The 27,859-nt window shown below is 40.2% G+C and overlaps 1 protein-coding gene across 1 annotated transcript; it reads right to left on the reverse strand.

The window, feature by feature from the left end:
- Positions 1-1,224: 1,224 nt before the first annotated feature.
- nmur3 (neuromedin U receptor 3) lies at positions 1,225-12,798 on the reverse strand. The gene is made up of 3 exons (XM_067387253.1): positions 12,473-12,798; positions 5,782-6,652; positions 1,225-3,517 (listed from the first exon to the last, which is right to left on the reverse strand). The coding sequence occupies exons 1-3, from the start codon at positions 12,503-12,505 to the stop codon at positions 3,153-3,155; spliced, it is 1,269 nt and encodes a 422-aa protein (XP_067243354.1). The 5' UTR covers positions 12,506-12,798; the 3' UTR covers positions 1,225-3,152.
- Between the last annotated feature and the right edge of the window lie 15,061 nt (positions 12,799-27,859).

Consider the following 27,859-nt stretch of genomic DNA (forward strand, 5'->3'; position numbering starts at 1 on the left):
TATAGTTCCTAGCCATATCAGCCTAGAAAATCACAACTTTTTATTTTCTGTCGGTCTTAGTACACGATTTAACTACAGAAGAGTCAAGTTTTAAATAGGAAAAATATCAAACTCTCTTTGGTCATTTTTAAGTGCGATGCTAACGGTCTAATCAGATTCAATGAACTATGCTAAGCTATGCTAAAAGTGGTACCGCCAGAACCGGAGATCGGCTGAATGGATTCGAAAGCGGTAAAACTCAACTGTTTAACTCTAGGGGAGTTGGAAAATGAGCCTATTTTCAAAAAAAGTGGAGTGTTCCTTTAATCTATAGTTTATACAGAGGCTATTGAATACAATTTATTTACAAACACAAAACAAGCAAAAAATCTGATTAATACATAATGCTTATCATACCAAAATAAACCCTGGGTTTCTGCAATTAAAACCTAATTTTGTGGTGTGGGGTAAAACAGATGGTTTTGAATAACTTATCCTCTGAAACTGAATTTATAACAGATAACCTATTCAAAACCTTTTTTAAAGAGTGTGCAAAACTCATTTATGTCTATACTTGCAAATCATTTTTGTATCATATATGAATTTGGTGTTAAGCCTAGTCGTATCTCTTCTCTCTCTCTCTCTCTCTCTCTCTCTCTCTCTCGTTCCATAAATTACAGGTAGCAAAATCTCCCCCTGAGACAGTTACACATTAATCTCTCATATATGTCACAGCAAGATGAAACTGCTAGATTAAACTGTCAACAGGAAAGTTCACTAAAATAGAAAAGAAACACGTAATAATGAGCAATATTTGCTTCATTTGAAAGTAAAGCCACACTTCTCCAATGTATTTAAGAGTTACAATCCACAGATACAAAAAATATTCTATTTCTCATGATATCATGATATAATTCTAATGAAGCACTTTTGGCACAAACATTTCGTAACGACAATAAAACTACATAATTGCAGTATTTAAGTCAGAATCCCTGCACACAGCATTCTGATAAGCACCTGCAGTTAATTGAAACATAAAATATACACTTTTCCATATTAGTCTGAAAAGGTTAACGTGCCATGCAGCTCTTATTGTTCTCCTTTCACTGTGCATTTTTGATGACTCCCCTCTGGCACAAGTATGCTACTACTTCTTTTCTGCTGGAGGAAAATGGATCCAGGGAATGTTGTGCATTGCTGTGCAAACTGTGTTTCCTTTTGTTCATGTCCCCAAGACACACACACACACAAAAAACCCTCATTCCCAACAAGACTGACAGCACTCGTTTGGAACGGACATTGTCCATAATATGACATTTTATAGAACAGTTTCTTTTTTTAAGATGTGCAGGACAGATGTCCATCCACATCCACATGCATGTAGATAGATAGATAGATAGATAGATAGATAGATAGATAGATAGATAGATAGATAGATAGATAGATAGATAGATAGATAGATAGATAGATAGATAGATAGATAGATAGATAGATAGATAGATAGATAGATAGATAGAAAGAAATGAAAAATCTTCCCGGTCTACTGACATTTGTTATGACATCCACTTCAAACATTACAATGCTAATGATAACTTTTGTTACCTCTACAATAAGTAAATCCACTTCACCAGGTAAACTCTTCGACAGTGATGTAAATATACAGAGCTGCCGCAAAAACGGAAGTTCAAACACAAATTTCAAAAGATGGTTGCACGCTTGTTTCTCTGAAGCATAACGTCTATACAACCTACATAAATAGATCATCTAAATGCATAAAGCCTAATTTGAATGAAAAAGCTTTAAATAAAGAAACAGGAATATTAATGCTTTCAAACAATCTGAATTATAAAGTACATTTGATACAGAGATGTCCCTTTTCATCTCTAAACAGATGCATAGCAGCGATTTTGTCATTTAGGAATCAATTAAAGGTGCCCTCGAATGAAAAATTGAATTTATCTTGGCATAGTTAAATAATAAGAGTTCAGTACATGGAAATGACATACAGTGAGTCTCAAACTCCATTGTTTCCTCCTTCTTATATAAATCTCATTTGTTTAAAAGACCTCCGAAGAACAGGCGAATCTCAACATAACACTGACTGTTACGTAACAGTCGGGGTATACGCCCCAATATTTGCATATGCCAGCCCACGTTCCCAAGATTATGAAAGGGATTAGACAAGGGCAGCCAGTAACGTCTGGATGTGCACAGGTGAATCATCAGACTAGGTAAGCAAGCAAGAACAATAGCGAAAAATGGTAGATGGAGCAATAATAACTGACATGATCCATGATATCATGATATTTTTAGTGATATTTGTAAACTGTCTTTCTAAATGTTTCGTTAGCATGTTGCTAATGTACTGTTAAATGTGGTTAAAGTTACCATTGTTTCTTACTGTATTCACGGAGACAAGAGCCGTGCTATTTTCATTATTAAACACTTGCAGTCTGTATAATGCATAAACACAACTTCATTCTTTATAAATCTCTCCTACAGTGTAGCATTAGCCGTTAGCCACAGAGCACTATCAAACTCATTCAGAATCAAATGTAAACAATATAACAGTATACAATACTCACATAATCCGACGCATGCATGACGAACACTTTGTAAAGATCCATTTGAGGGTTATATTAGCTGTGTGAACTTTGTTTATGCACTGTTCAAGGCAAGCGCAAGCTCTGTGGGCGTGGAGCACAAGAATTAAAGGGCCAGTAGCCCTGAATCGGCTCATTTAATGATGCCCCAAAATAGGCAGTTAAAAAAAATTTATTAAAAAAAATCTATGGGGTATTTTGAGCTGAAACTTCACAGACACATTCAGGGGACATCTTTTTTTTTAAGTTCTAGGGCACCTTTAACTTGTCTCCCATTTTTTTACTAATATTCACAAGAACTGTAATACTGACCATGAATGACTTGATAAATGGCATTTCTGCAAAATTTTACAGCGTTTTTTTTTGTTTGTTTTTTTTTTTTTTTTCAGATTCTTTCATTTTTAGTCCATATAAGTCCAAACCCAGTATGTCCATTTACATGTGGTTTTAAGGAATTGCTTATTATGTCCAGTATTGTAACTGACATGTTTCACATCATCATCTTTTTCTATTTTTAGTGAGGGGAACCAAAGATATGATCACAGAACATGTGTTCTCAGATGAAAGCATTCATTCCTCTGTCCCCACCCGCTGGTGATAATGACAAAAGGAACTGGGCCGTCCACGCTCCTGCTCTTGGAGATCAGTGGGGGGGTCTTTGGGAATTACACAGAAAGGTGTGGAGTCATTACGAGAACAGTTTGTCGACAGGCGACTGCATATCAGTACTTGAAACCGTTCTCGGAAACGGCTGGAGAGCAGGTTGTAGATGATGGGGTTAACAGCGGAGCTGAGGTAGAAGAGTACACCCGAGATTATGTGCACATATTCGAAAATGTTATGCATTTGATCCGTCCAACTCGTGATGAAGCTCCACAAGAGTCGGTCAATGTGGAATGGAGCCCAGCAGATGGCAAACACTAATACCACCACAACTATAGGAGGAGAGAGAAGAAATCAAGTAAATCAATGTTACAATCGACTGTGAAAGTAAGCCCTCAGAGCCAAAGACTACTCTCTAGGTATCATTCCCAGACCTCCACTGGCATCTCAGTCCCTCTCTAGAATACTTCATTCTGATTGGTCAGTTGCAGTCAGATATTTATTTAGCCTAGAAATGATGTTTTATTAACAAAATTCGGGAGGAGCAAGTTCAGGTGGAGAGCATTCAGTTAATCAACTCAACCAATGTCAAAAGGTATAAATTCAGCAGACTGACTTCTGTTCATCTGAGAGTTTATCAGCATCCCTCCTCCACTCCATCTCCTCACTTATAGTTCTATCTACTTTTACCACACCAGGGGGAGTACTCTGGGTTTGGGCCAAAATTCCGAGCTCGGAGCCCTCTCCCCGGACAGCACGCCAAATATGCAAAACTTTACTCCATTTAATTATATGGATACGTGAACTCGTGAAACATACTTTACGCAAGCTTTTTAGTTTAGCAACCTAAGGTGCGTGCTGTTGCGTTTCAGAATAGGTATGTTTACATGCACTTATTTTTGTCAATCGGAATTAATCCAATCCGATTTCAGAAAAATCTTATTTTTGAAAATAAAACTTTTAAAGAATGTCAGTAACCAAGCAGTTGATGTGCTCCATTGACTTCCATAGTAATTTTTCCATTTCCATTGCATATTCTTCAAAATACATTCTTTTGTGTTTAGCAGAAGAAATAAATTCATACAGGTTTGGAACAACTTGAGGGAGAGTAAATGATGACAATATTTTCAGTTCCCATTCAGTCGGTCTGTCCGACGTACGTCTCCATTCCCTCCTTCAGAGAACTAAGGGTTACCTTTGTAACTGAGACTTTTGGGTGAACTATCCCTTTAAGTATCTTTTAAATAAACAAAAAACCCTAGAATGAGCTTTTAGCTTATATGAGTCTATAAGTGAATAGCATTAATGATGAGTAATTAGTGCCATTAGAGTGTAATTGTATAGACACATGCTCTATAATTGCAAATAAAAGTGTCTTGCGTCTAGAACCCTTATGTCGGTTCACTTTACTTTGTGAGTCACTATATGATGATAACATCTCCTAAGAAGAAGCTCTGAGAATAGCATCATGGAGATTAAAGAAAGGCATACAGAAGATATGAAACATTGCGTGGCCATTTGGATTTTTTTTTTTTTTTTTGGCTTTAAACAATTGTTTGGCTACAGATTTTACCGCGCCAAAAATTAAGACCGTCCAGATGGATGTTTTCAGGCATCTAAATGGGGCTTTACAGTGGGATTTGGACTTGCCATGCCAGTGGATTAGGGATGCTACTAATTTGGATTTGTGCAAAAGTAAACAAAAGAAAATAAGACTTTAATTGGAAATGAGTATGTGCATACAGTATCTCACAGAAGAGAGTACACCCCTCACATTTTTGTAAATATTTTATTATACATTTTCACGTGACAACACAGAAGGAATGACACTTTGCTACAATGTAAAGTAGTGAGTGTACAGCTTGTATAACAGTGTAAATCCACTGTCCCCTCAAAATAACTCAACACACAGCCATTAATGTCTAAACCGCTGGCCACAAAAGTGAGTACACCCCTAAGTGAAAATGACCAAATTGGGACCAAAGTGTCAATATTTTGTGTGTCCACCATTATTTTTCAGCACTGCCTTAAACCTCTTGCAGCTCAGTTTCAGGGTCTTGGCAATCTTCTTATAGCCTACGCCATCTTTATGTAGAGCAATGATTCTTTTTTTCAGATCCTCAGAGAGTTCTTTGCCATGAGGTGCCATGTTGAACTTCCAGTGACCAGTATGAGAGAGTGAGAGCGATAACACCAAATTTAACACACCTGCTCCCCATTCACACCTGAGACCTTGTAACACTAACGAGTCACATGACACCGGGGAGAGAAAATGGTTAATTGGGCCAAATTTGGACATTTTCACTTAGGGGTGTACTCACTTTTGTGGCCAGTGGTTTAGACATTAATGGCTGTGAGTTGAGTTATTTTGAGGGGACAGCAAATTTACACTGTTATACAAGCTGTACACTCACTACTTTACATTGTAGCAAAGTGTCATTTCTTCAGTGTTGTCACATGAAAAGATATAATAAAATATTTACAAAAATGTGAGGGTTGTACTCACTTCTGTGAGATACTATATATAAAAGAAATATGCATTTTTACAACTGCATTGTTACTGCATTTTTACTGTAAATATCAGGCAATCACTCACAGTGCATCTTGATGACCTGCCTTTTCAGTCTACTGTCCAGATGGATTTTCCAGCTGCCACTGCTGTGGTTGCCCTGCTTGTCCTTCCTCTGCTTCTGTCCCCTGCCCAGTGTCAGACCAATCATCAGATACAGCACACTGATCATCATCATGGGGACAAAGTAAAAGAGCACAGTGGTGACCTGAATCACCAAGTTGTACATCCATTTGGGCTTGAGCAGGTTGCAGGTTGCTGACTCCAGTACCCTCTCTGGCAGGTACTGGTACTGCAGGCCGTGAAGTGAGGTGTTTGGGATGGCACAGAGCAGGGACACAGCCCAAACACTGGCAATGACCCTTTGAGCGTGCTTGTTGGTTATGGCGTAGCGGGTTTTGAGCGGGTGAATAACAGCTATGTAGCGTTCCACGCTCAGCACTGTAACGTTGAGCACAGAAGCAAAACAAACCGTCTCAAATAAGAAGATCTTGAAGCAGCAGATGCCTTCGCCAAAGGGGAAAGGGTAGTTCTGCCACAGCTCATAGATTTCCAGCGGCATCCCAAAGAGCAGCACCAGCAGGTCTGAGATGGCCAGGCTAAAGAGATATAGGTTGCTGGGTGTCCGCATCTTCCTGTCTTTAGTGATCACAGTGCAAGTGAGGAGGTTTCCCAAGACCCCTGTGATGAAGATGAGGATGTACGTAAAGGTTACGGGGAAGAAGAAAGGAGATCGTCTAGGGCCCAGAAGACTGAACAGAACTTCATCTATGGTCTGAAGGTGACAGCGCCCACTCTCGTCGCCGGTAAAGTTGAATGTAGAGCTGTTGCAGAACACATAAGCCTGGTCTGATCCATTCATAGACTCGCAAAGGCAGGTCAGAGCCATCATGGGAATCTAAGGATAAAATTATTAAATGAGGTTAAAAGAGCACTTCTTGAAGTCAATGTAAACTGCTCCCTCTTAGATTGCACCTTCAGCATGATTGATAGAGACCTGTGTCAAACAGATTTGCACAATAAATGCAGACTGGAAATATATAGGTTGAGGTAGCAAGCAGTATGTTCAACAGAAATACTTTTTTTATTATTATAATTATTGTTATTTCCTCAATTCCAAACTTATTTGAGTAATCCCGAACAATTAAACACAGTGTGCCTTTTCCTGGCAGCAAATGACTGATTATAATTTTATTTTTTGCTCTTCCGGATGTTAGCTTTACCATGAACATTTTTTTCCATTATATGTAACTGTATAGTTTAATATATTGTTTACATTGCTTCATAGCAACAGTGTGTAGGATACTATATTTATATAAAAAGGTTAATTTCTTTAACGTCCGACATGTTTTCATTTAAATTAGATTTTTTTACCAGGCTCCTATGTTTAGGTTCAGTAATTTCACTTTAATGGCAATTAAAAGATTATTAGTCAGTCAGCCTATTGAAATGCCTTATTTTCAAAAATGTTACTTTAGTCAATTCATTGGTATTTAATAAATGATGCTGCAATACTAGTCCATGTGTGCTTTTTTTTTTTTTTTTTTTTTTTTTTGCAAAAACCTCTGACAATGTCCATTTCTGTCAGTTTTACAGCAGCAAAAGAAACACTGTTATATTTACTTGCTACTTGTGAAAGTCATTGCCACTGTAAAGATGGACAAAACTTGCAGCTCGGCAATTGAAAGCCGGCTCATCCGCACATCATCATTCATCTTGAAATCACAATCTTCTGTGGACTCAGGGGCTTTTGCTGACAAAGGGAAGTGGCATTTAGCGGTTTCTGCCAATGAACCAGTATTTCTGAATGGGCTGACAGTGGGATTTAGACAGCATGTTTATAAGTAAGACAATACATTAAAATAATATGGTAAGAAATAGCAGTTTGCAATATCAAGCAGCATAACGAGCTGTTCTGTACAGCTAAAAATAACAGGAAGCGAATGACACCAGAAGCCAGACACATTTAATTTACAAATGGCTGAGCCTGCTTTTACCTGAAAAATAAGGTGGATATAAGAATGTCACTATCACCGACCTTCACTGTGGGCACCAGGCACTTCTCACTGTACTCCTCCCCCTTGCATTGCAATATGCTGTTAGATTCAAAATGATTGATTTGGTCTCAGGAGTCCAGAGTATGGATTACCAGAAGACTATATTTTGTTAATATTGGCCTTGGAAAAGACTTAAATGAGTTTTTTGTGCTTTGGCTGCAGTTCCTGTGTGGACAAGGACAACAACGCATTTCACTTCTGCACATTGTGATTCACTGTGTGAGATGAAACAGGCACTCTTCTCACAGCTTTTACCAGCTCTAAAACACTTGCTTGGCATTTCTCCTGTTCTTTTCTTAGCAAAAAATCACTCATCACGAAATCAGAGCTTAAAGTGGAGGCCGGATTGTTTCAGGGAAATTTAATAAGTCTAGTTTCATAGTTTCTGTGTTACTTTTGCTATATTTTCACACTTGAAACATTGATACACATACACACACACACACACACACACATTAAATTTAAAAATAAAAACTTGGAATAATTAAGTGTATAAGTGTGCACATCCCTGAACTAATACTTAGTTTAAGCACTTAAGGGGTTAAGCACAATTTGATTTTATCACTCCACTGCATAGGGCTGGGCGATATGGCTGCAAACTGTATCACGATATCAGTGTTTCATATCGGTCGATATCGATAATTATTGATATTTTTATGACCCATTTAAAATAAGGACCAGGAGAAAAATATATTACATTTAAACATTTTTATTTTAAACTTAACCTTCCTCTGATCATAATCCCCTCAGTTATTAAGACAGAAATGTCAACAACCATGGAAAACTGTGAGCATTTAAAAATCTATTTGTGCAGCCGTCATATTCTAGCTGTGAAAATAACCAACCAGCGCAATCATAGAGAGAGGTTTTCCTCTGATGACAACTGAGTGGACAGCGCAAAGAGCAGGCCTCATCAAAGTCGGTAAACACAACTACACCAGCAAGGATTTCATACTGTATAAGAACCTCAAGAGCTGCTCAAAGCTGCCCAAATAGATGATTTAAAGCATGCAATCATCCATCCTGATGTTAAATATTTCCAACGAACGGCAGCGATCAAGCGCCACACACGGAAATGGTCGAGCACCTACAGAAAAACGAGATATTCTCCATTTGTTTTAACCAATACAAAATTGCGAAATTCATCTAATGCGGGTTCTATGGCGTTATTATATTGAAAAATGTCGCTCAAACTTTTGTCCTCCTGCATGTGCAGCCGTGATGTGACGGGGTGGTAAATTTCATCCCAAAATGTCCCTCGATGAAAATCACATTCTTGGGGGTAAAACTTTTTCTTTTTGGCAAAGTTCCCGTGGTAAAATGTTCATTCCAAGGGCTAAATAGCATGTTTTTTGGGCTCACTTCAACCCGTGGACATGAAAAACAACCCGCGGCAACAGTGTAAAAGTAGCCTAGCCCAATTTTGCGGGAAAAACGCAGACTTGGCAACACTGTTTGGTTCATTAATTCACTCGTTCACTCACTCACTATATCACTCACACACCTTTTACTCAATTTGAATGTCTCCCCTCCCCCAGTTTTTAAAGTTTAAAACCAGCAGATCATGTAGAGAAACACTTTGTCCATACCACCCCGTCACATCATTTACCACCCCGTGACAGGGTCATTTTGTTAAAAATTTATGGAAAGAAAATGAAATAGTACATAAATTAATGTTGAATTATGTTTTTGTTGTATGGACTGATCAGATAAATTTAACTTTATTTGTATTTTTTCAGTGAATTAATTATTTCAGTACAAACAATGAGGCCATTGAAAGGTCAAATTCATATTTCAAGATTAAACATCTAAGAATAAAAATAAATAAATAAATTACAGACTTTCTATTGATGGTATCCAAAAAAGGGACATTTTACTATTAGGAAAACATTAGATTTTAAAAATCTATTTCTTCTTTTACTACTCCAGTGGCATACATATTGTCCGTGACGGGGTGGTAAAAGAATGGCTGTCTTGCCTAAATAAAAAGGATAATATTAATAAAGATTTTGTGCCTGAGGTGGGAAAATGTGTTTTTTTGGAGGATTAACATATCTTTCAAGTTGTATGTTTGTTTAAAAAAAAGTTTGCTCTTAATGAAAATTTTGAAAAGTGCAAAGTGGAAATGGCACCCATTTCGCAGAATGACTCATCTGTCTCATGTGTCCCGCATTGTCCCGCAAAATCACATCTATTGTCCTGCAACAGATCAATAGTCAGGTGGTCAATAGTCAAAAGTCAAAATGAATACTTTCTCTTTTATTTACAATTTCCTCGCTTGCTGCGGCACTCATTTTCTGCTTATCAGTCCCCGGTTACTGAAGAGGAATCCAGCAGACCAGCACGAGACAACGATATGGGGCAACCAAAATTGATACTGTTACATGATTGGCTAGTTAGCGTGTCACTCCCTACGTTGCTAGGTTACCAGAGAGCGAGTGCCTTTGTTAATGCAACCAAACTTGCTTCGCAACCTCTGTTTTCTTCCGACGAATAACAAATATCGAACGTTTTATCGAACACATTTTTATTGATATCGATCACGTGTCTATCGCGATACATATCGTTATCGTTTTATCGCCCAGCCCTACCACTGCATATGTTTGGGTCAACCCGATCACACGGCAATTCGTACGTATTTTACGAGATGGCTAATTTGTATGAATTCCTACAAATGACCTTCCCCTAAAATTACCCGTCACTGGGGTTTAGACAAATCATTTGAATCCGTACGAGTGAGGTCATATGAATTCTTACGAATTAGCCACCTTGTAAAATACATACAAATTGGTTGTGAGATAGCATTGGTTTGGATAGGAGTCTATCAGCTTGGCACATCTTGATTTGGGAATACATTATTTGCAAAAATGTTCCAGATCTGTTAAATTGCAAGGTCATCTCCTGTGCAAAACCCCTTTTCAGGTCCCCTCACAGATTTTCTATAGGATTCAGGTCTGGGCTCTGGCTAGGCCATTCATCCTTCTTTGCTGAAGACATTCTTTTGTTGACTTTTGTTGATTTAGAAGCTGAAAGTTGAAAGCTCTCTTCATTTTCAGCAGATGCCAGAATGTTCATTTCCAAAACTGACTGATACTTGGAGCTATTCATGATTCCCTCCACCTTCACTAAAGCCACCACAACGCTTCACTGTGGACTTTTGCTGATGTGCTGTTGTTTTGTGCCAAACACACCTTTTACAATTTTGTCCGAAATGTTCAATCTTGGTCTTATCAGACTATATTAATCAGACTGATTAATCTTGGGCTGCATCCGAAAATGTGCAGCTGACTTGTTGCCTCGCCGCCTTATCAGGCAATGATTTTGTAGGCAGCATTTGCACACAAAGGTACTTCGCAAAACTGATTTCAGACATACTTCTGAACCAGCATAACGGTTAATGAACTACAGCTAAATAGAGCGAGCTTTGGTGATACTATAGGTACTATAGTAATGTTGGTCAAAAACATGCATTTACATACAAACTGACCAACACCAACCACAAATTTCAGATGCCATCTTTATTATTTAGCTCATCTGTCACAGAATGGATAGGATTTTGGGATATCAAAGGCAGTGAATGATCTATGCTGCTTTCAAAAATCGATCAGATGAAGGTATCTCAGGAAACAGAAAATGAAGCTGGCATTGGATTCGGACATCCCTTGATACCTTGGAATGCATCCTCCGAAGGCAGCATTTTTAAGCTTTCAGACACCACCCTGAACATAGCCACTTACCTAGTTATAAAAGGGTGTGCACTGCACACTTTTAGTTTTAATTTTAAGTTTTTAGTTTTACTTCTTTTCTCTCCTAAATGTGTCACTTTTCAGTGGCATTACATTAAATGTGCAAAAATTCTGATATATCTTTGTTTCATTTTTTACATCACAAAGCTGTTTTAACAGGGGTGTGTAGCCTTTTTATATCCATTGTGTGTTTTTTCCCTTTCCCTACTAAAAACAATCAATGCCATCTCATTTCAGCAACTGATTTGTAGAACATACTAGCTGTTTGATTACCAGTCCAAGGTTATCTTCTAGCTCTAACCAGCTTGGTCAAGATAAACCAGGTCATCTAGATCTTCTATCTTAGATTAGCTATTGACCAGAATAACTAGCTTGGTCCAGTTAGAAAAAACATGTAAAACCAGCAATCAGAAGGGTAACATACAGTAGGTTACAATAACTCTAACCTTGTATTAGCCCAAAATAATATACTGATTCATTATCATAATATCTAAACAGTTTTAAAGGTGTCATAACACTTATTTGTCCAGTTCTACCTGATGTCCCAATTTTGCTGAACTCACTTCAAATGTAAATTAAATGTAAAATCCATGGAAACGCATAGCCTATTATGTGGAAACACAGGGGTAGTGAATACATTCTTATAGCCCTTTCATTATTTTATCTGAGATGTCTCAGAATGTCATTATTAATGATTAAACTTAAAAAAAAAAAAGATCAGTCCACACACTCCCCTTAAATTATACACGACGCGTAAAAAAGCAGCAACATGAAATCAAAACGACTGTATGAACATAATACTGAGCCGATAATACTAGCAATGTAAAACATGTAATTTATATAAATGTTACTTCAAGAAATACTTCATTTAAGCAATCAGTGTTGTCAAGTGAAGAAATGCAGAAAGACACGCACCTTTCCAGCGTCCTCAGTGCACGCGCACCGCATCCAGACTGGTCTTTAACTTCATGATGAACAGAAATCCCTGGTCAAACAATCGCTGTAAATAATCACTTTTTTGTAAAATCGTTCAGCCATAACAGGTGTCTTTTACAGCCATTTCTGCCTGTGCCTTGATTGAGTTTCTCGGATGATGGATCTTTGCGGTGAGGACGCAACCAAACATCCAATGAGATGACCGGGCAGCCGGCTGCCGGGCTTTCATCGTTCTCAGTGGTTGTTTCTGTCAGGGGTTTGATCGACAAACAGATTTTGCCTTTGATTGTTTCTGCCTGAATCGTTTTAAAGTGGATTCAGTGGAGAGGAAGGGAAGGAGGCAACTGATAATGTATAGTTGTGTGCGCATCCGTGTATTGTATTTTGTTTAAACGTCAGTAACTAAGTTGTCTTAGCTTTCTTAGTTATGTGTCTTGAACGTTTAATATTCCCTTCCCTGCTGAAATATGTATGTTTTGATTGAAGCATGGAAGCTGGTTTGAGCTGGTCCTTAGCTGGTCATGAACTGGTTTAAGTTACCAGCTTAAACCAGCTCATTACCAGCTAAGGACCAGCATAAACCAGCTTCCATGCTTCAAAACATACCTAACCAGCATATGCTGGTTTTTCAACAAGGTTATGTGTGTTCTATGTCGTTTAGAAGGTATCTCTAAACTGTGTAAATTAATGTTGAGGAAAAAGAGTGCTATTGTTTAAACAGATGTGGGCTGAAACCGTGTAAATGTGTGTGTGTGTGTTCTTGTATAGGCTATGGTTTATGAGGACACAAATGTGCATAATGACATGGGTATTACAACATAAATATGGTTTATGAGGACACTTCCTGTATTCTCGTAAACCAAATGGCTTAAAAAAAACCACCAAACGTTGTTTTTTTTTTTTAATTAAAAAAATGCAGACAGTTTTCTGTGATGGGTAGGTTTAGGGGTAGGGTTAGTATAGGGGGATAGAATAAAGCAAAAAGCCCCAAGTGTTACAGATCCCTTGTTTCCCTGGACTCCATTTCCCAGTATCCTCCTGTTCTCCACACCTGCACTCACTTCCCTCGTCAGTTCCTCATCATCACTCATCACCTGCACCTGGACTCTATTGTTAGCACTCCCTTTATATTGCACTCACTCCCTTCACTCCTCGTCCGTCTTGAATGTTATTTACATGTGTATGTTGGTTTCTCCTCGCCTTTGGTCATTAAAGTATTGTTATATTCGTCATCTTCATCGTCGTTGTGCTTGTCCCTACAACCACACGTAACAGAAGAACGGACCACAGACGTTGGATTTCCACAGAAAAAAAAATGGAGACTTTCCCCAGCTCCCTGGATCCAGCTCCTCCATCGCCTCTCACCCTGACAGCCAGCGATCGCCTTATCGGGCTCTTGCAGGTAGGACGTTCGCTGGAGAGGTATGTGGAGGAGTTCGTTGAGCTTGCTTACTTGACTAACTGGCCCGACGCTCAGTTGATCTCCCTGTTTTTGGATGGATTGGATGACGACACTATCCGTTTTGATGAACCTGTTTTTTGTTTCTCCTTAAGTGAAACTATCAATTTAATTTTGTGGTTAAATGGCTCCAAATTCTTTGTAGATGAGGTTCAGGATGAGTGTTGTCGTCCAGTCCATCCAGAAACACGGTTGGCCGGGCCAGTCAGTCAACCTCCGGCTTCCTCCGCATACCCCTCCAGCAAACTCCCTGCCTGCCCCAGGCTGGACCCATATTCCGCTACTGGGCCCAGTAAGCGGAGGAGGAGGAAGAAAGCGGCCCCAATGTCTCCAGAGCCCGCTCCAGTGTCTCCAGAGCCCGCTCCAGTGTCTCCAGAGCCCGCTCCAGTGTCTCCAGAGCCCGCTCCAGTATCTCCAGAGCCCGCTCCAGTATCTCCAGAGCCCGCTCCAGTATCTCCAGAGCCCGCTCCAGTATCTCCAGAGCCCGCTCCAGTATCTCCAGAGCCCGCTCCAGTATCTCCAGAGCCCGCTCCAGTATCTCCAGAGCCCGCTCCAGTATCTCCAGAGCCCGCTCCAGTATCTCCAGAGCCCGCTCCAGTCCCCACAGAGCCAGCTCCAGTGCCTGTGGGGATTTTAATTGTATTTGAGGGGATGAAATGGCCCTCAACCCCAGTCTCCGCCGCCGAGCCAGGTTCTCCAGTCTCCGCCGCCGAGCAAGCAGCGCCAGTCTCCGCCGCCGAGCAAGCAGCGCCAGTCTCCGCCGCCGAGCAAGCAGCGCCAGTCTCCGCCGCCGAGCAAGCAGCGCCAGTCTCCGCCGCCGAGCAAGCAGCGCCAGTCTCCGCCGCCGAGCAAGCAGCGCCAGTCTCCGCCGCCGAGCAAGCAGCGCCAGTCTCCGCCGCCGAGCAAGCAGCGCCAGTCTCCGCCGCCGAGCAAGCAGCGCCAGTCTCCGCCGCCGAGCAAGCAGCGCCAGTCTCCGCCGCCGAGCAAGCAGCGCCAGTCTCCGCCGCCGAGCAAGCAGCGCCAGTCTCCGCCGCCGAGCAAGCAGCGCCAGTCTCCGCCGCCGAGCAAGCAGCGCCAGTCTCCGCCGCCGAGCAAGCAGCGCCAGTCTCCGCCGCCGAGCAAGCAGCGCCAGTCTCCGCCGCCGAGCCAGCTGCTCCAATTATGAACTTTGCAAAGACTGTTTTCCCTCCCTGCCTCCCTCTCCCGCCTCCCATGTCTGTCTTCACTGAACCTTCACCTCAAGCCCCCTCGCCCAGATCTCCACCTCGGACCTCTGGGCGATTACCTACACCCTGGCTCCAACCTCCCTCTGCGCCACCGTTGCCCATCAGTCCTCCAGCCTCACAAGTCTCCATCCTGCCCCCGTTCACACCTTGGTCCCTCGTCAGCCTGCCTTCCCCTCTGGACTGCACTCCTCCGTCTCCGCTCCGTCCCTCCGTCCCTCGCTTCCAGTTGGCTTCCTCACTCCCCCTAGTGTTCACTTTGTTGTCTGTCGTCTGTGTTCAACTGCGGCCTTCTGGAGCCCCGGCTGCGCTTCGGTCGGCGGAGCCATGGATTCCGCCATCTCCCGCCGGTCCTTCTGCGCCAACTGGGCTTGACGGCGTGAGGACGTCAGCTCCTGACCCGCCATGGCGGCCCGCTGCACCTGACCCGCCATGTCTGCCCGCTGCACCTGACCCGCCATGTCTGCCCGCTGCATGTCTGCCCGCTGCACCTGACCCGCCATGGCTGCCCACGGCTCCTGACCCTCCATGGCTGCCCACGGCTCCTGACCCGCCATGGTCACCTTCGGCCCCTGAACCGTCATGGCCGCCTTCGGCCCCTGACCCTCCATGGCCGCCTTCGGCTCCTGATCCACCATGGCTGCCCACGGCTCCTGACCCGCCATGGTTTTTGGACCTGCCCTGGAGACCTCCACTCCAGTCTACTCCTCCCCCTGCTCCGGTTTGAGGTCTCCAGGGCGCCCGCCCCCCTCCCGGTTGTTACATCTACGGCGCGAGGACGCGCCTACCGGGAGGGGGAGGTACTGTTACAGATCCCTTGTTTCCCTGGACTCCATTTCCCAGTATCCTCCTGTTCTCCACACCTGCACTCACTTCCCTCGTCAGTTCCTCATCATCACTCATCACCTGCACCTGGACTCTATTGTTAGCACTCCCTTTATATTGCACTCACTCCCTTCACTCCTCGTCCGTCTTGAATGTTATTTACATGTGTATGTTGGTTTCTCCTCGCCTTTGGTCATTAAAGTGTAATATTATTGTGGAAATCTGTATCAGCCTCATCTCTACACCACCATACCATAACACCAAGAAGCCATGGTTTACAGTGAATTTATAACAGCTGGGGGTTTTAGGCACTCCGCTTCATGGGGCTTATTGCTTTTATAAAACTGTTACCACACAATACAAATATTAAAGTAAAAAAAAATTATCAATGCAACTTTCATGAAATAAAATCATTAAAAGCCTTCCTTCCGCTGGAAAAAAATAGTCCCTGGCCATGAACAGCAACAAGTTAGATTTATTATGCCATTAGATGGCGGCAAATATTTTCTTTATGAGCGAGTCTTTTATAAAACTTTTATTGAAACTTGTTGTGAACAAGATGCAAATGACAAGCGCTGTCAGTGTCAGCAGGGCACAAGAAAACCCCTTTAAATGTTAAAAGGACGAGATCGCAGCAGACATTCAAACAGATTTTTTATTATGAACATAGGACTGGCCAAAGGAAAATGCCAAATCTGAATGCGGGTAACACATTCAGTCACTTGATATCTCTCCTCTTCTACATAATGCAGTAAGCTTTAATGAACAAAATCAATAAAGAACAAACATATGTTTACGTTGTGATTTATAAGACAGACGCAGCAACATACACACTCAGTGGCGCAGCGATACTAATGTAATGCGGTCAGCTGTATGTTTTCGGGAATTTTACAACGGCTTCGAACGCGGCTCAACCAATCAGAATCAAGGGCCGGAACTATCCATTTTATAATATACAGTTTGTACTGTATAAAAACCATTACTTCTATGGAGAGTCCCTGTACAAGGATGTGTGTGTGTTTGTCCACAACAAGGATACAATACCAGAAATATTTTTACCTACATTCTTTTGGTCCCCATGAGGATAGCAGCTTATAAATCATTCGAAATGCTTTTTTTAAAATGACATCCTCACTAATATAGTGAAACAAACGTGTGTGTGTGTGTGTGTGTGTGTGTGTGTGTGTGTTTAAAGTGGATTCCAAGATTCTTCTGTTACCTTCAGAACATGCCCCAATTTTTTCTAATGGAAAATCCATCATTTTAGACTGCTTTGAAAAACCTTAATTTGCCGTGATGATTTTAAGTGCTTTCTTTTGCTCAAAAATGCTTTTGATAAATCTAACGGATGTACTAGCCACCTTTTTTCTCTTTGATATGCCTCTAGGCTCCAAACAGGATGGGCTATGTGGTATTCAGTCAACCATACTCACACCTTTGGGTCAAACTAATTCAAAATCTTCTTGAATTCACTTCAGCTGCATTCAAGCAGACATGCTCTTTTTGAGATCTTAAATGCAGTTCTGGTGTGTTTACTATATGTGAGTGTATTTAAATCTATGTCGGCCTATATGTTTAGGGACATTATTTGCTATTTTGATCATACTTTGATAGTAAGAAAGTGTATGTGCACAATGGCAATAAAAGATGTAATAGAGATATACAAGATTAAAGGACATCTTCAGAAAGCCCTTTATTATTAGAAAGTCAGTAGAAAATATCTCTTTGAACTGCAAGAGTGCTCTCGATTTGGTTAACAACACTGTATTCAATGTACAGCAAAACATCAGACACACATTTGTGTTGCTCTGCACACTGAAAACCACACAGATTGGATATGTTGAGCTCTTTGGACTATTATGAGGTTGGTAGTTAATGTAACAAAAATAATATTTATGTAACCTTAATATATACAATAATGCAGCAACAAAACCAACGCTAAAATTCAGAGGGCTTGTCAAATGCCATTTAGATGTAAGTCAAAGATCAATTAATGATTAGGTACACTAGAAAGAAAAATGGTTCTAAACAGTATGCTACTGTCTCTTCCGTTTTTGTTTATGTTGTGTTTATGAAGGCCAAAAGTAACACAAATCGACATGTGAGCCCTTTACAAATGAAAAGTGCTATAAAGTTATGGGATACTTGTTTGTGACTGGGTATGTTTATGCATAAAGTAATAATAATAAAAAAAAAAAAAAAAATCTAACAAATGGATCATAAATTCAATATCTCTGTTACTTAGTGGAGAAGAGCAGAGGAGTATCCTTAACTGTAGAGCAGAGTTTAACAGAACTTACATGTTCTGTTAAACTAAAAAAACATAATTGGTAGGAAACAAGTTACAATTTGAAAGCTATTTATAGACATTTTAAAAAAGAAATCATTTACCTGTTGAGAGTGTGATGACAGTCTGTGTAATGAAATGAATGAGCTCCAGAAAATCAGTAATGAGGTGGCTTTGACAGTTACAGATTTGAAAAACAAAAAGGCGGGAAAAAAGAACCCTAAATACAAAGAACCATTTAAGCATATAAAGGGTTCAGGACCATACAGTTCTAAATAGAACTGTTACTGCATGTAAAGAACCTTTAAAGAACCATATTTTTTACACCGTGTCTACACCAGACGCGACTTTTTTTGCGTCGCGAAAAACTGTCTACACTGAACGTGACAGAACGACCGTTGGAAAGCACTGGACTACGTCAGAAATAGAACGGGGAATCACGGTACTGTCGGGAATTTGTCGCGTCGCGCCGCACCCAGTGTAGACAATAACACTGATTATAATGGGTTCTATTATCTTTTGATGCGCTAATCTTTTTGCCTAAGCTATACGTCCACACGAAGCCGGAGCTTACCCTAAACCGATCTTTTTTTTTCCTCGTCTCAAAAAATATCTGCGTCCACACGAAACCACTTAAACGACTCAAAACGATGTAGTATACATGCCAGACCATTATGTGGCGCTGTAATTCTGCCGCAGAAATGCACTTAAAGCAGCGAAGAAGACTTGGAGCATGCGCATAAACCTTGCGCGCTGAATACAAACTTTAGCAAAGCTTAGAAATAACACTTTATTTTGGTTCACTAGCTTCTGCAGCACGAACACAAGCATGTAGAGTCTGCTATTGCTGTTGTTGGTGCTGTTTTGTGGTGTTAGCGCGTCTGACTAGGGTCGACACGTGGGGTGATGACATCATCGTTTCAGAAAATATACGGATTGCCCCGTCCACACGACAACGCCAAGCCGGCGTTATCAAATTTTTCCACTCTGGGACCCGGTTTCAAAAAATTCCGGTTTCACCTTTCGAAAACGCCGGATCCGTGTGGACGAAACGCCTATCCGTAAAAAAATGTGTGCGGTTACACTGAAACTCGTCTCCGTGTGGACGGGGCCTAAGAATGAAATCCAATGAGCGCTGAGAGAAAGAGATCGAATTGTATGTCTCTATGTTAATTTGTTTATCATTGCTATTCTATACACAGAAATGCACACGTAGTCTATACTAAAATGTATCTGTCTCGTCACATTTATTTGATAGATTAATACCCACCAAATGAACAGAAGCAATCTGAGCATCAAAATTGGATCGCCACCACTAAGTTCTCAATTTACCACCATTCAAATTTTATAATAGAAATATGCAGAAAACATGTCAGACTTTTTTTCCTGTTCAAAGCTGAATTTAACACTTACAGAACATAAGGTTATCTTAGGATAAGATTTGATAAGATAGCACTTTATTGATTCAGGGGGAACCCATGAACAGCATGGTACAATGATATGGATTTACAACCATTTCATTGCCCACCGATACATTTAATAGCACACACTTAAATGACATGCTATCTTCTTTGACCAGCATCTTTAAGACAAAGTTATTGTCTAGCAGATAGTCTTGTCAAAAAATGTTACTGAATTTTATGTCAGAAGGGCAATACCTGGTTATAATCTTTTGAAGAAGCACAATATTCTATTGTGAATGTTTCCAGGACAACCAAAGTAACACAATAAATACACAACAAAATCATAAATGAGAACTATTCAGAAAGCTGTATGCCTTAACAGAATCTATACCGCACAGATAAGCGGTCTGACATTGCTGGAAAAGTGGTTTCTTTTGTCAAACTGGCTGGGGGGGATACTTTAGATCTTAATATCTTAAAGTATTAATTAAGAGATAAGGTCATTTACAATGTACAACACAATCAGCTCAAAATTAAATATTAATATAATAGGCTATATATTAAATAATATACAAGTGCCAGTGCCCAGTATCCAAACAGAATCAGGTAAGAATAGTTTGTTGTTTTTATTAATGTATTTTATTAAAAGTTGTTTTTATGGTAGTTTCTTAAAACTACACTATGTAACTTTTTTTATATAAATAAAATGTTATTAATCAGAGTCTAAAAACAATCCATCTTCCAAGCCGAATCTTTACTTTACCCAGATACAATTTGATAAACCAATAATGATTTATATTTGAAAAGGTTTGACTGAGCTGCGCCCAGCCCAGCCCAGAAAAGTATTGTGATAAAGAAAAGAAAAGAATAGTGTATATGTTGAACGTCAAAAACTGGTCTCATTGCAATCCGCTTGTGAGATAACAGCAGTATAAACTGACGGCATATCTATGGGCTTTTATAATCAGCGAATCTACCAAATTCACATTGTTATAGGTGTTTTATAAAGGGATAGTTCACCCAAAAATGAAAATTTGATGTTTATCTGCGTACCGGCATCCAAGATGTAGGTGACTTTGTTTCTTCACACAAATTATGATATTTAACCTAAACCATTGCAGTCTGTCAGTCATATAATGCATGTCAATGGTAACATAATCTATGAGAGTAAAAAAAAAAACATGCAGACAAATCCAAATCCAAATTAAACCCATTGATGCCCTAAGACATGAAACAATCAATTTGAGCTTACATATTTAACACGTTATGAAGTAAAATATCTGGCTTCTGCCAGACCGCCTTCCGTATTCAAATTACGGAAAGAAAAAAAACGGAACTGACGTTGCATCAGTTATGCTTTTTCAGTAAGTTGAATGGGGAAAGTGTAGGACATAGCGTAAGTTTTACACTTTTTTCGTAAGTAGAATACACTTGGGATAATTTTCATTTGAAAGTGAACTAATCCTTTAACTACTTGTAATGTAAACCTTTGTTACGTCATTTATTTAAAAACATCAATGTTTCCTTTAAAGGAGCAATGTGTACATTTTAGGAAGATCTATGTTTTCAGTGGTGTATAAAGACCTTACATAATGAACTGTTATGTTTTTATTACCTTAGAATAAGCCATTTCTATCGACATGCGTGGGTCCCCTTACATGTTAAAGGCCCCGGTATACTACAAACGAAATCGAAGAATGAACTGATGTGATGTAATTTCGAACAAAATCAGGCCAAAATGAAGTTCATTTTGTGTTCTTTTTGGAAGTTTGAAACGGCTTGCCAAAACGAACATTCAGGAAAAGTTTTCTCCAGCTGCAAAACACCTTCGTACTACCATTGGTCAGTGACGATAACGTAAGGAGGTGTGCACTGAGGCTCCGCCTTCACTTGCGTGGGACGCGTCTCTGAATCATTTCTTGTGTTTGAGTTCTTCAAGGTAAGATCTCCATGGGTGAAAACATGAACACACTGGATAGCCACTTTATAGTACAAAATGAAGTTGTGCTTGTAAAAAAATTAGGCACTAACACTTTTTTCATGTTTGATACTGTAAAGCTGCTTGATTTTAAGCAATCTATTGAATAAAGTGCTATATGAAGACGTGACGTGGCTGGAGTGCTACTTTGCAGAGCTTGTGCTAACATTGCCATGCGGTTATGATCAGACGCTTTCTTATGCTTTCTATAATAAATGCTTGCTGTTTTCTCATTTTTGTTGTTTATTTTGTTACTGAGAAGAAAATGCATGGCACATATGCATGGCTCTCAGCTGTGTGGGCGGCGTCAGATGTTCGTTTACAGTATATCGCTGGTCACGCATTTCGAACTTCGTTTTACCCCTAAATGAAGAACGAAAAAGAACTTCGTTTGAAGTATACCGGGGCCTTAAGTCACCATTTTGTGCTGGCATGTTTCTACAGTAGCCCTAAATGGACAAACTGCTCTACAGAGTGTGTTTGCTTTCCTATCTACTCTCTGCTGTCTCAGACGACAACATATTTGTCCTATGTTGGCCACCGTAGCTTCTCTATATTGCAATTCGCAATCTCACTGCAAGATGCCGCTAAAATTTACACACTGCACCTTTAAGTTAAAGCAACAGCATAAGATATTGCATCTGCTCACATGACATCTTCTTTAGATTTCCATGAGAACATCAGTGCCATAAACCATTCATGCACAAAGAAAAGCAGAGCTGAAGCACATGCACAACCAAAACTGTTCTTTCACAAGACGCATAGTTTTATTTTTAATCGCTAGAGGGCCAAAAGTTACATAGCACAACAATACCCCTTCACTGTGGTGCAGTCACTCTAAATACTCTCATGACTTATTGCTTTGCATATAAGCTTTCAGAGTAAAATATATTGCCTAGGTAAACAGTACAGTATCATATGAGTAGTCACAAGTGTCTTCATTCTTTCCCCTAGAGATATTCAACAGCACGCACATTACCTGACAACTACTAACACTGCAGTGATCTTTTAATTCATATCCCGGTAAAAGCTTGCTTGGTCACGCTTGGCCTTTGTGAATGCCGTTAAACGCTTCAGTCATTGGAAGAAAGTCATCCTTGAGTAAGCTCTGTGTTCGTTTATATCGACTCTCTCACTGTTGTCATAGCAGAGATCAGTCCCAAATCCAAATGCTTGAGTCAGTGTTCAACACATTTGCTTACATGTTAAATCATTTAATATGACTCAGGCTGGTCTTCTGTTTCGAGGCACATGTCCAATGAGGCAGTCGGAATAAATCCCCTGTTCATTAAGTTTCTAATGAATCTATCAGCAGGACTAGAGAAGGATTTGATGATGGTGCAAGGCAGGGATCCAAAAGTCTGAAAACACACTGAAAATCTGTGAATGAACAATAAGTTTAAACAATCAAATTCAAAGAGATCTTACAGCTCACTCATGAAAATAAGCCTTAGGATCATCAGGTATTTGAGTTTCTTGAGTGCTGCTGTCATTAAACCAAAAAGTCCACATACTTTTCACTTGAATTATGCTGATTACTGTATATAATGGTCTCAGACTTAAGGATGTCTGTATATGGGGGGTATTTTTTGTTAGACAAAGACAAATCAAACCCTTTTCAATGCAAAATCAATGACTCTGCTTCATGAGGCACTCAATATAGTGAGAGATAATGTGAGCATTCTCACAGAAATGTTAAACTTTTATAAACCTCTGGCCCAAAGGAGTTAATGTCTCACAGATAAAGATTATGCAGGTTTATGAAAGAACAAAAGGAGGGCCATATATATATATATATAAAATACAGAGTACATTTAAAATAAATAAGCTGTGACCTGAAATATAAACTCAAACCTTTTTAGTGTTTATTGCAAGAGGTTTACAGGTGCAAATCAGTTTTGTAGCTCCCGCTGTTAATCATATTTTGGCATATGTATGTGACCACCAGCTTTAATGTGTGATCTACTGTAACCCCACTCACAGGTGATTGTTTCTTTTATGGTTTCAGTTTGACAACACAGTGAGGACATGATGAATGATAAGAAAAGTTCCCCCACATGTAGAGAATTAGCAATTCATCAACTTGACAGTCTACAAAGAGCATGCAACATATTAGCATCTAACAGCGTTTCGATTACTTTTAAATCTCATGACGTGCATCTGCGCTTGTAAAAACACTGATATGTTTGAAAAGTTTTTATAGATAAGCTAAAGTGCAGTCATGACTGACATAAAAAATGGGTATATTTTATATACTATCAGTCATTTTCCATAAATTATTTCATAGATGCATTTCAAATATTTTAAATCTTGATGTTTATCCGATAAACAGAAAAACAGATTTTTTTTTAGACCTTTTCTCTACAAAATTAATTAGCGTTGCAATCATGGTCAACATGGGCATGTTTCCAGCATTAAATTATACAGAGATGTGGCTGTATTAGTCATGGAAATGTGCCAGTTTGTGCCTTGATTAAAAAAAACAAAGGTTCTTCTTCATTGGTGTTTCCCTCTTGAGCTAAAAGAAAACAATGCGATTACACAGTCACTGACATTGATTTGACTGATATATTATGTCTCACGTTTCAAATTATTATGTTAATGCATTTTTTCACCCAAGTCATAAAGTAGTACTTGCTTGTGTTTGGTGTTGTTTATGGCTGATTACAGACAGGCTATTTGAACGAGGAAAAAAGATCCCAAAACAAAAGCTGTCAACAAGTTTAGGTGCCAAATCAGTGCTACGGATTAATATAATGTTGAAGATAAACCACATAACATCCTCTTACATTAAAATTTACAATGTTAGCATGAAAGTTTGGTATGTAGCCTATGTTAAATAAATCCCAGTGCAAGTTTTGTGTAACAAATAGAATGGTAAAGTAAAATGTAAATATTAATCTATATTCCCTAATGAAAAATAAATATACAAAAATGTATTTAAAATACATTTATTCATGCTAAGTATACTACAAATACATTTACATGTGTATGTACTTAATATAAATACCCTGCAACTGTACTTAATGCACTTTAGTTATCTTTTAGTAAGTCTCAAGTGATATTTCAGTACATATGTGCATGGGTTTGTAGTATACTTAGTATGAAATAACATATTTTAAATACAATTTAATAAAAACATATTCACTAGGGTGTATACTGTATATGATGTCAAGGTTATGCTCTGTTAGTTTGCTTTCATGGATTTTAGTTTGTTTTCATCACATGTGTTTGTCTTTGTTTCCTACCACTCATTAGTTTCTATGGATACTGATTATTCTCACAGCTGCCTGTCATTGAGTTCATTATCACTGTATATTTAAGTTCCTCCTTGTTTGCTTTTCAGTTGTCCAGTATTGCTTGTGTGTAGCACACTGTCTCACATTGTTTGGATTGTTATTTGCCTGTCTATTCTGAGTTCTTTAATAAATCCTGTTTTATTTTCGAATCATCTTTGTCATCTTCAGATCAGTGTTACAGAATACCAGACCAAGAAATGGATTATTCCGCAAAGTTTGTTGCTGTGGCTCAGAAGAGCCACAACTTCTTAAAGGTGCCCTAGAACTTTTTAAAAAAAATATGTAATATAAGTCTCTGGTGTCCCCTGAATGTGTCTGTGAAGTTTCAGCTCAAAATACCCCATAGATTTTTTTTAAATTCATTTTTTTAACTGCCTATTTTGGGAATGAGCCGATTCATGGTGTGTGGCCCTTTAAATGCTGGCGCTTGCCTTAAACAACATAAAAAAAACTTCAAACAGCTAATATAACCCTCAAAACTGATCTTTACAAAGTGTTCGTCATGCAGCATGTCTAATCGTCTTTATTTTGATGTTTACATTTGATTCTGAATGAGTTTGAGGCTGTGCTCCGTGGCTAATGGCTAATGCTACACTGTTGGAGAGATTTATAAAGAATGAAGTTGTGTTTATGAATTATACAGACTGCAAGTGTTTAAAAATGAAAATAGCTACGGCTCTTGTCTCCGTGAATACAGTAAGAAACGATGGTAACTTTAACCACATTTAACAGTACATTAGCAACATGCTAACGAAACATTTAGAAAGACAATTTACAAATATCACTAAAAATATCATGATATCAGGAATCATGTCAGTTTTTATTGCTCCATCTGCCATTTTTTGCTATTGTCCTTGCTTGCTTACCTAGTCTGATGATTCAGCTGTGCATATCCAGACGTTCTGCCCTTGTCTAATGCATTTCATAATGTTGGGAACATGGGCTGGCTTATGCAAATATTGGGGGCGTACACCCCGACTGTTACGTGACAGTCAGTGTTATGTTGAGATTCGCCTGTTCTTCGGAGGTCTTTTAAACAAATTAGATTTATATAAGAAGGAGGAAACAATGGAGTTTGAGACTCACTGTATGTCATTTCTATGTACTGAACTCTTATTATTTAACTATGCCGAGGTAAATTCAATTTTTGAATCTAGGGCACCTTTAAATTTTATGGAAGAGATTTGTTGTCTCACAGTCACCTGCCCCTTTTGACGATGAGACCCTGAAGTCACTGCTCTGGATCAGGGCAAATTGCCATCATCCGGTGGACCTCCCAGACATCTCTGAACTGAACTGAAAGGAAGCCGTCATCTAGTGTCTGGAGAGTGTCCTTGCCCGAATCACTAGCATCGGCCGTGTAGAATTTGTGTGAGCCGCAAACAGAGAGCTACCACCCACCGCGATGTATCAGCCAGCGCCAGAGGAGAAGAGGACAGAGCTGACCCTTGCCCTGGAAGTGGAGCTCCATCGTGAATCTGACCAGTGGTGTGAGCCTGCAACATCAGCTGACGAGGGGATAATGAAGATGGACAATGAAGACTGGCTGAAAAACTTCAGTAAGAAGGTATTGTCCCCAACCCTATCCCACCCAGTACCTTCATCATCGCTGTTTCTGGACAGCATTAATGAGTGTATGAACTATGATTTCTCCATTTCATCAATCTGTGATGTCGAGCCACAGGTCGTACATCCACCTGCAGTGCCTGATGAGAAGATCCTGCAGCTCTGCCTCTGGCCTCTGTTTTCTTCACTCCAACTTGGCCTGTTGACTTGTTGACTCCTCCTTGGCTCCTCCCACCTTCACTCCACCAGAGACTCTTGGCCTTGCAGCTCCACCAGGTTCCCTCATCCCACCAGCTCCCCCTTAGTCAGTTGTCACTCTACTTCCATCATAGACCTACGGGCTGTCTGCTGTGCTCCGTTCCTTCACCCCTACGGCTACAGCGGGTTCCTCTTTCTCTACGGTGTCGCCTCTGTCCTCTGTCACACTGGCTCTGCCTCAGCCCTCGGGTACTCTGCCTCCACCTCCAACGCTCGATGGCTCAGCATCACCGAGGTCTCCAATGCCAGCAATGTCGCTCATTTCCATCTGCTCTCCATCTGTGCCTGTGGATCCATCGGCCTTGTCTCTGTCGGTTGTCCCCCACTTGTTATCTCTACACCATCTTGGTTCCTCCCTCTCTCTACTCCACCGTAGGCTGTTGGCAATTTCCATTATCACCGCCAGGGGATCATCGCCATCCTCAGGTCACTCCTCTGTCACCACCTCCCATCATCATCATCCCTTCATTATTACATTGTCCATCCATCACCATCCCTTCGGCATCTCCTGTCACCATGCCTGCACCTCCTCTTATCACCATTTATTCGCCAGCTCCTCGTCCACCTCCTAAACTGTCCTTCATCCCTCCCTCTGCCATCTGCCACCTCTGGCTTCTGTTCTCTTTGCTCCATCTCAGCCTGTTGACCTGTCGGCTCCTTCTTGGCTCCTTTCACCTTCGGCTCCACCAGAAACTCTCGGCCTTGCGGCTCCACCATGTTCCCTCATCCCACCGGCTCCCCCTTTGTCAGTCGTCACTCTACTTCCGCCACGGACCTATAGGCCATCTGCTGTGCTCTGTTCCTCCACCTCTTTGGCTTCATCTTTACATCGTCCATTCATCACCATCCCTTCGACAGCTCCTTGTTCACCTCCTAAACCCCCTCCATCTCTCCCTCTGCCATCTTTTTGTTACGATGCAATGTCTCGCCTTGCACTTGCCTTGCACTCATTAGTTTCTATGGACACTGATTATTCTCACAGCTGCCTGTCATTGAGTTCATTATCACTGTATATTTAAGTTCCTCCTTGTTCACTTTTCAGTCGTCTCGCATTGTTTGGATTGTTAT

This window comes from Chanodichthys erythropterus, chromosome 6 (genome assembly GCF_024489055.1).
Source record: "Chanodichthys erythropterus isolate Z2021 chromosome 6, ASM2448905v1, whole genome shotgun sequence".
Taxonomy (NCBI): Eukaryota; Metazoa; Chordata; class Actinopteri; order Cypriniformes; family Xenocyprididae; genus Chanodichthys; species Chanodichthys erythropterus.

Bases quoted from the DNA above. Each gene is read 5' to 3' on its own strand.
- nmur3 (XM_067387253.1), bottom strand. From the start codon at position 12,505: ATGCGGTGCGCGTGCACTGAGGACGCTGGAAAG. The intron at 6,653-12,472 runs GTGCGTGTCTTT...TTTTATCCTTAG, and splicing joins GCACTGAGGACGCTGGAAAG to ATTCCCATGATGGCTCTGAC. The intron at 3,518-5,781 runs GTGAGTGATTGC...CTCCTCCTATAG, and splicing joins GCAGGTCATCAAGATGCACT to TTGTGGTGGTATTAGTGTTT.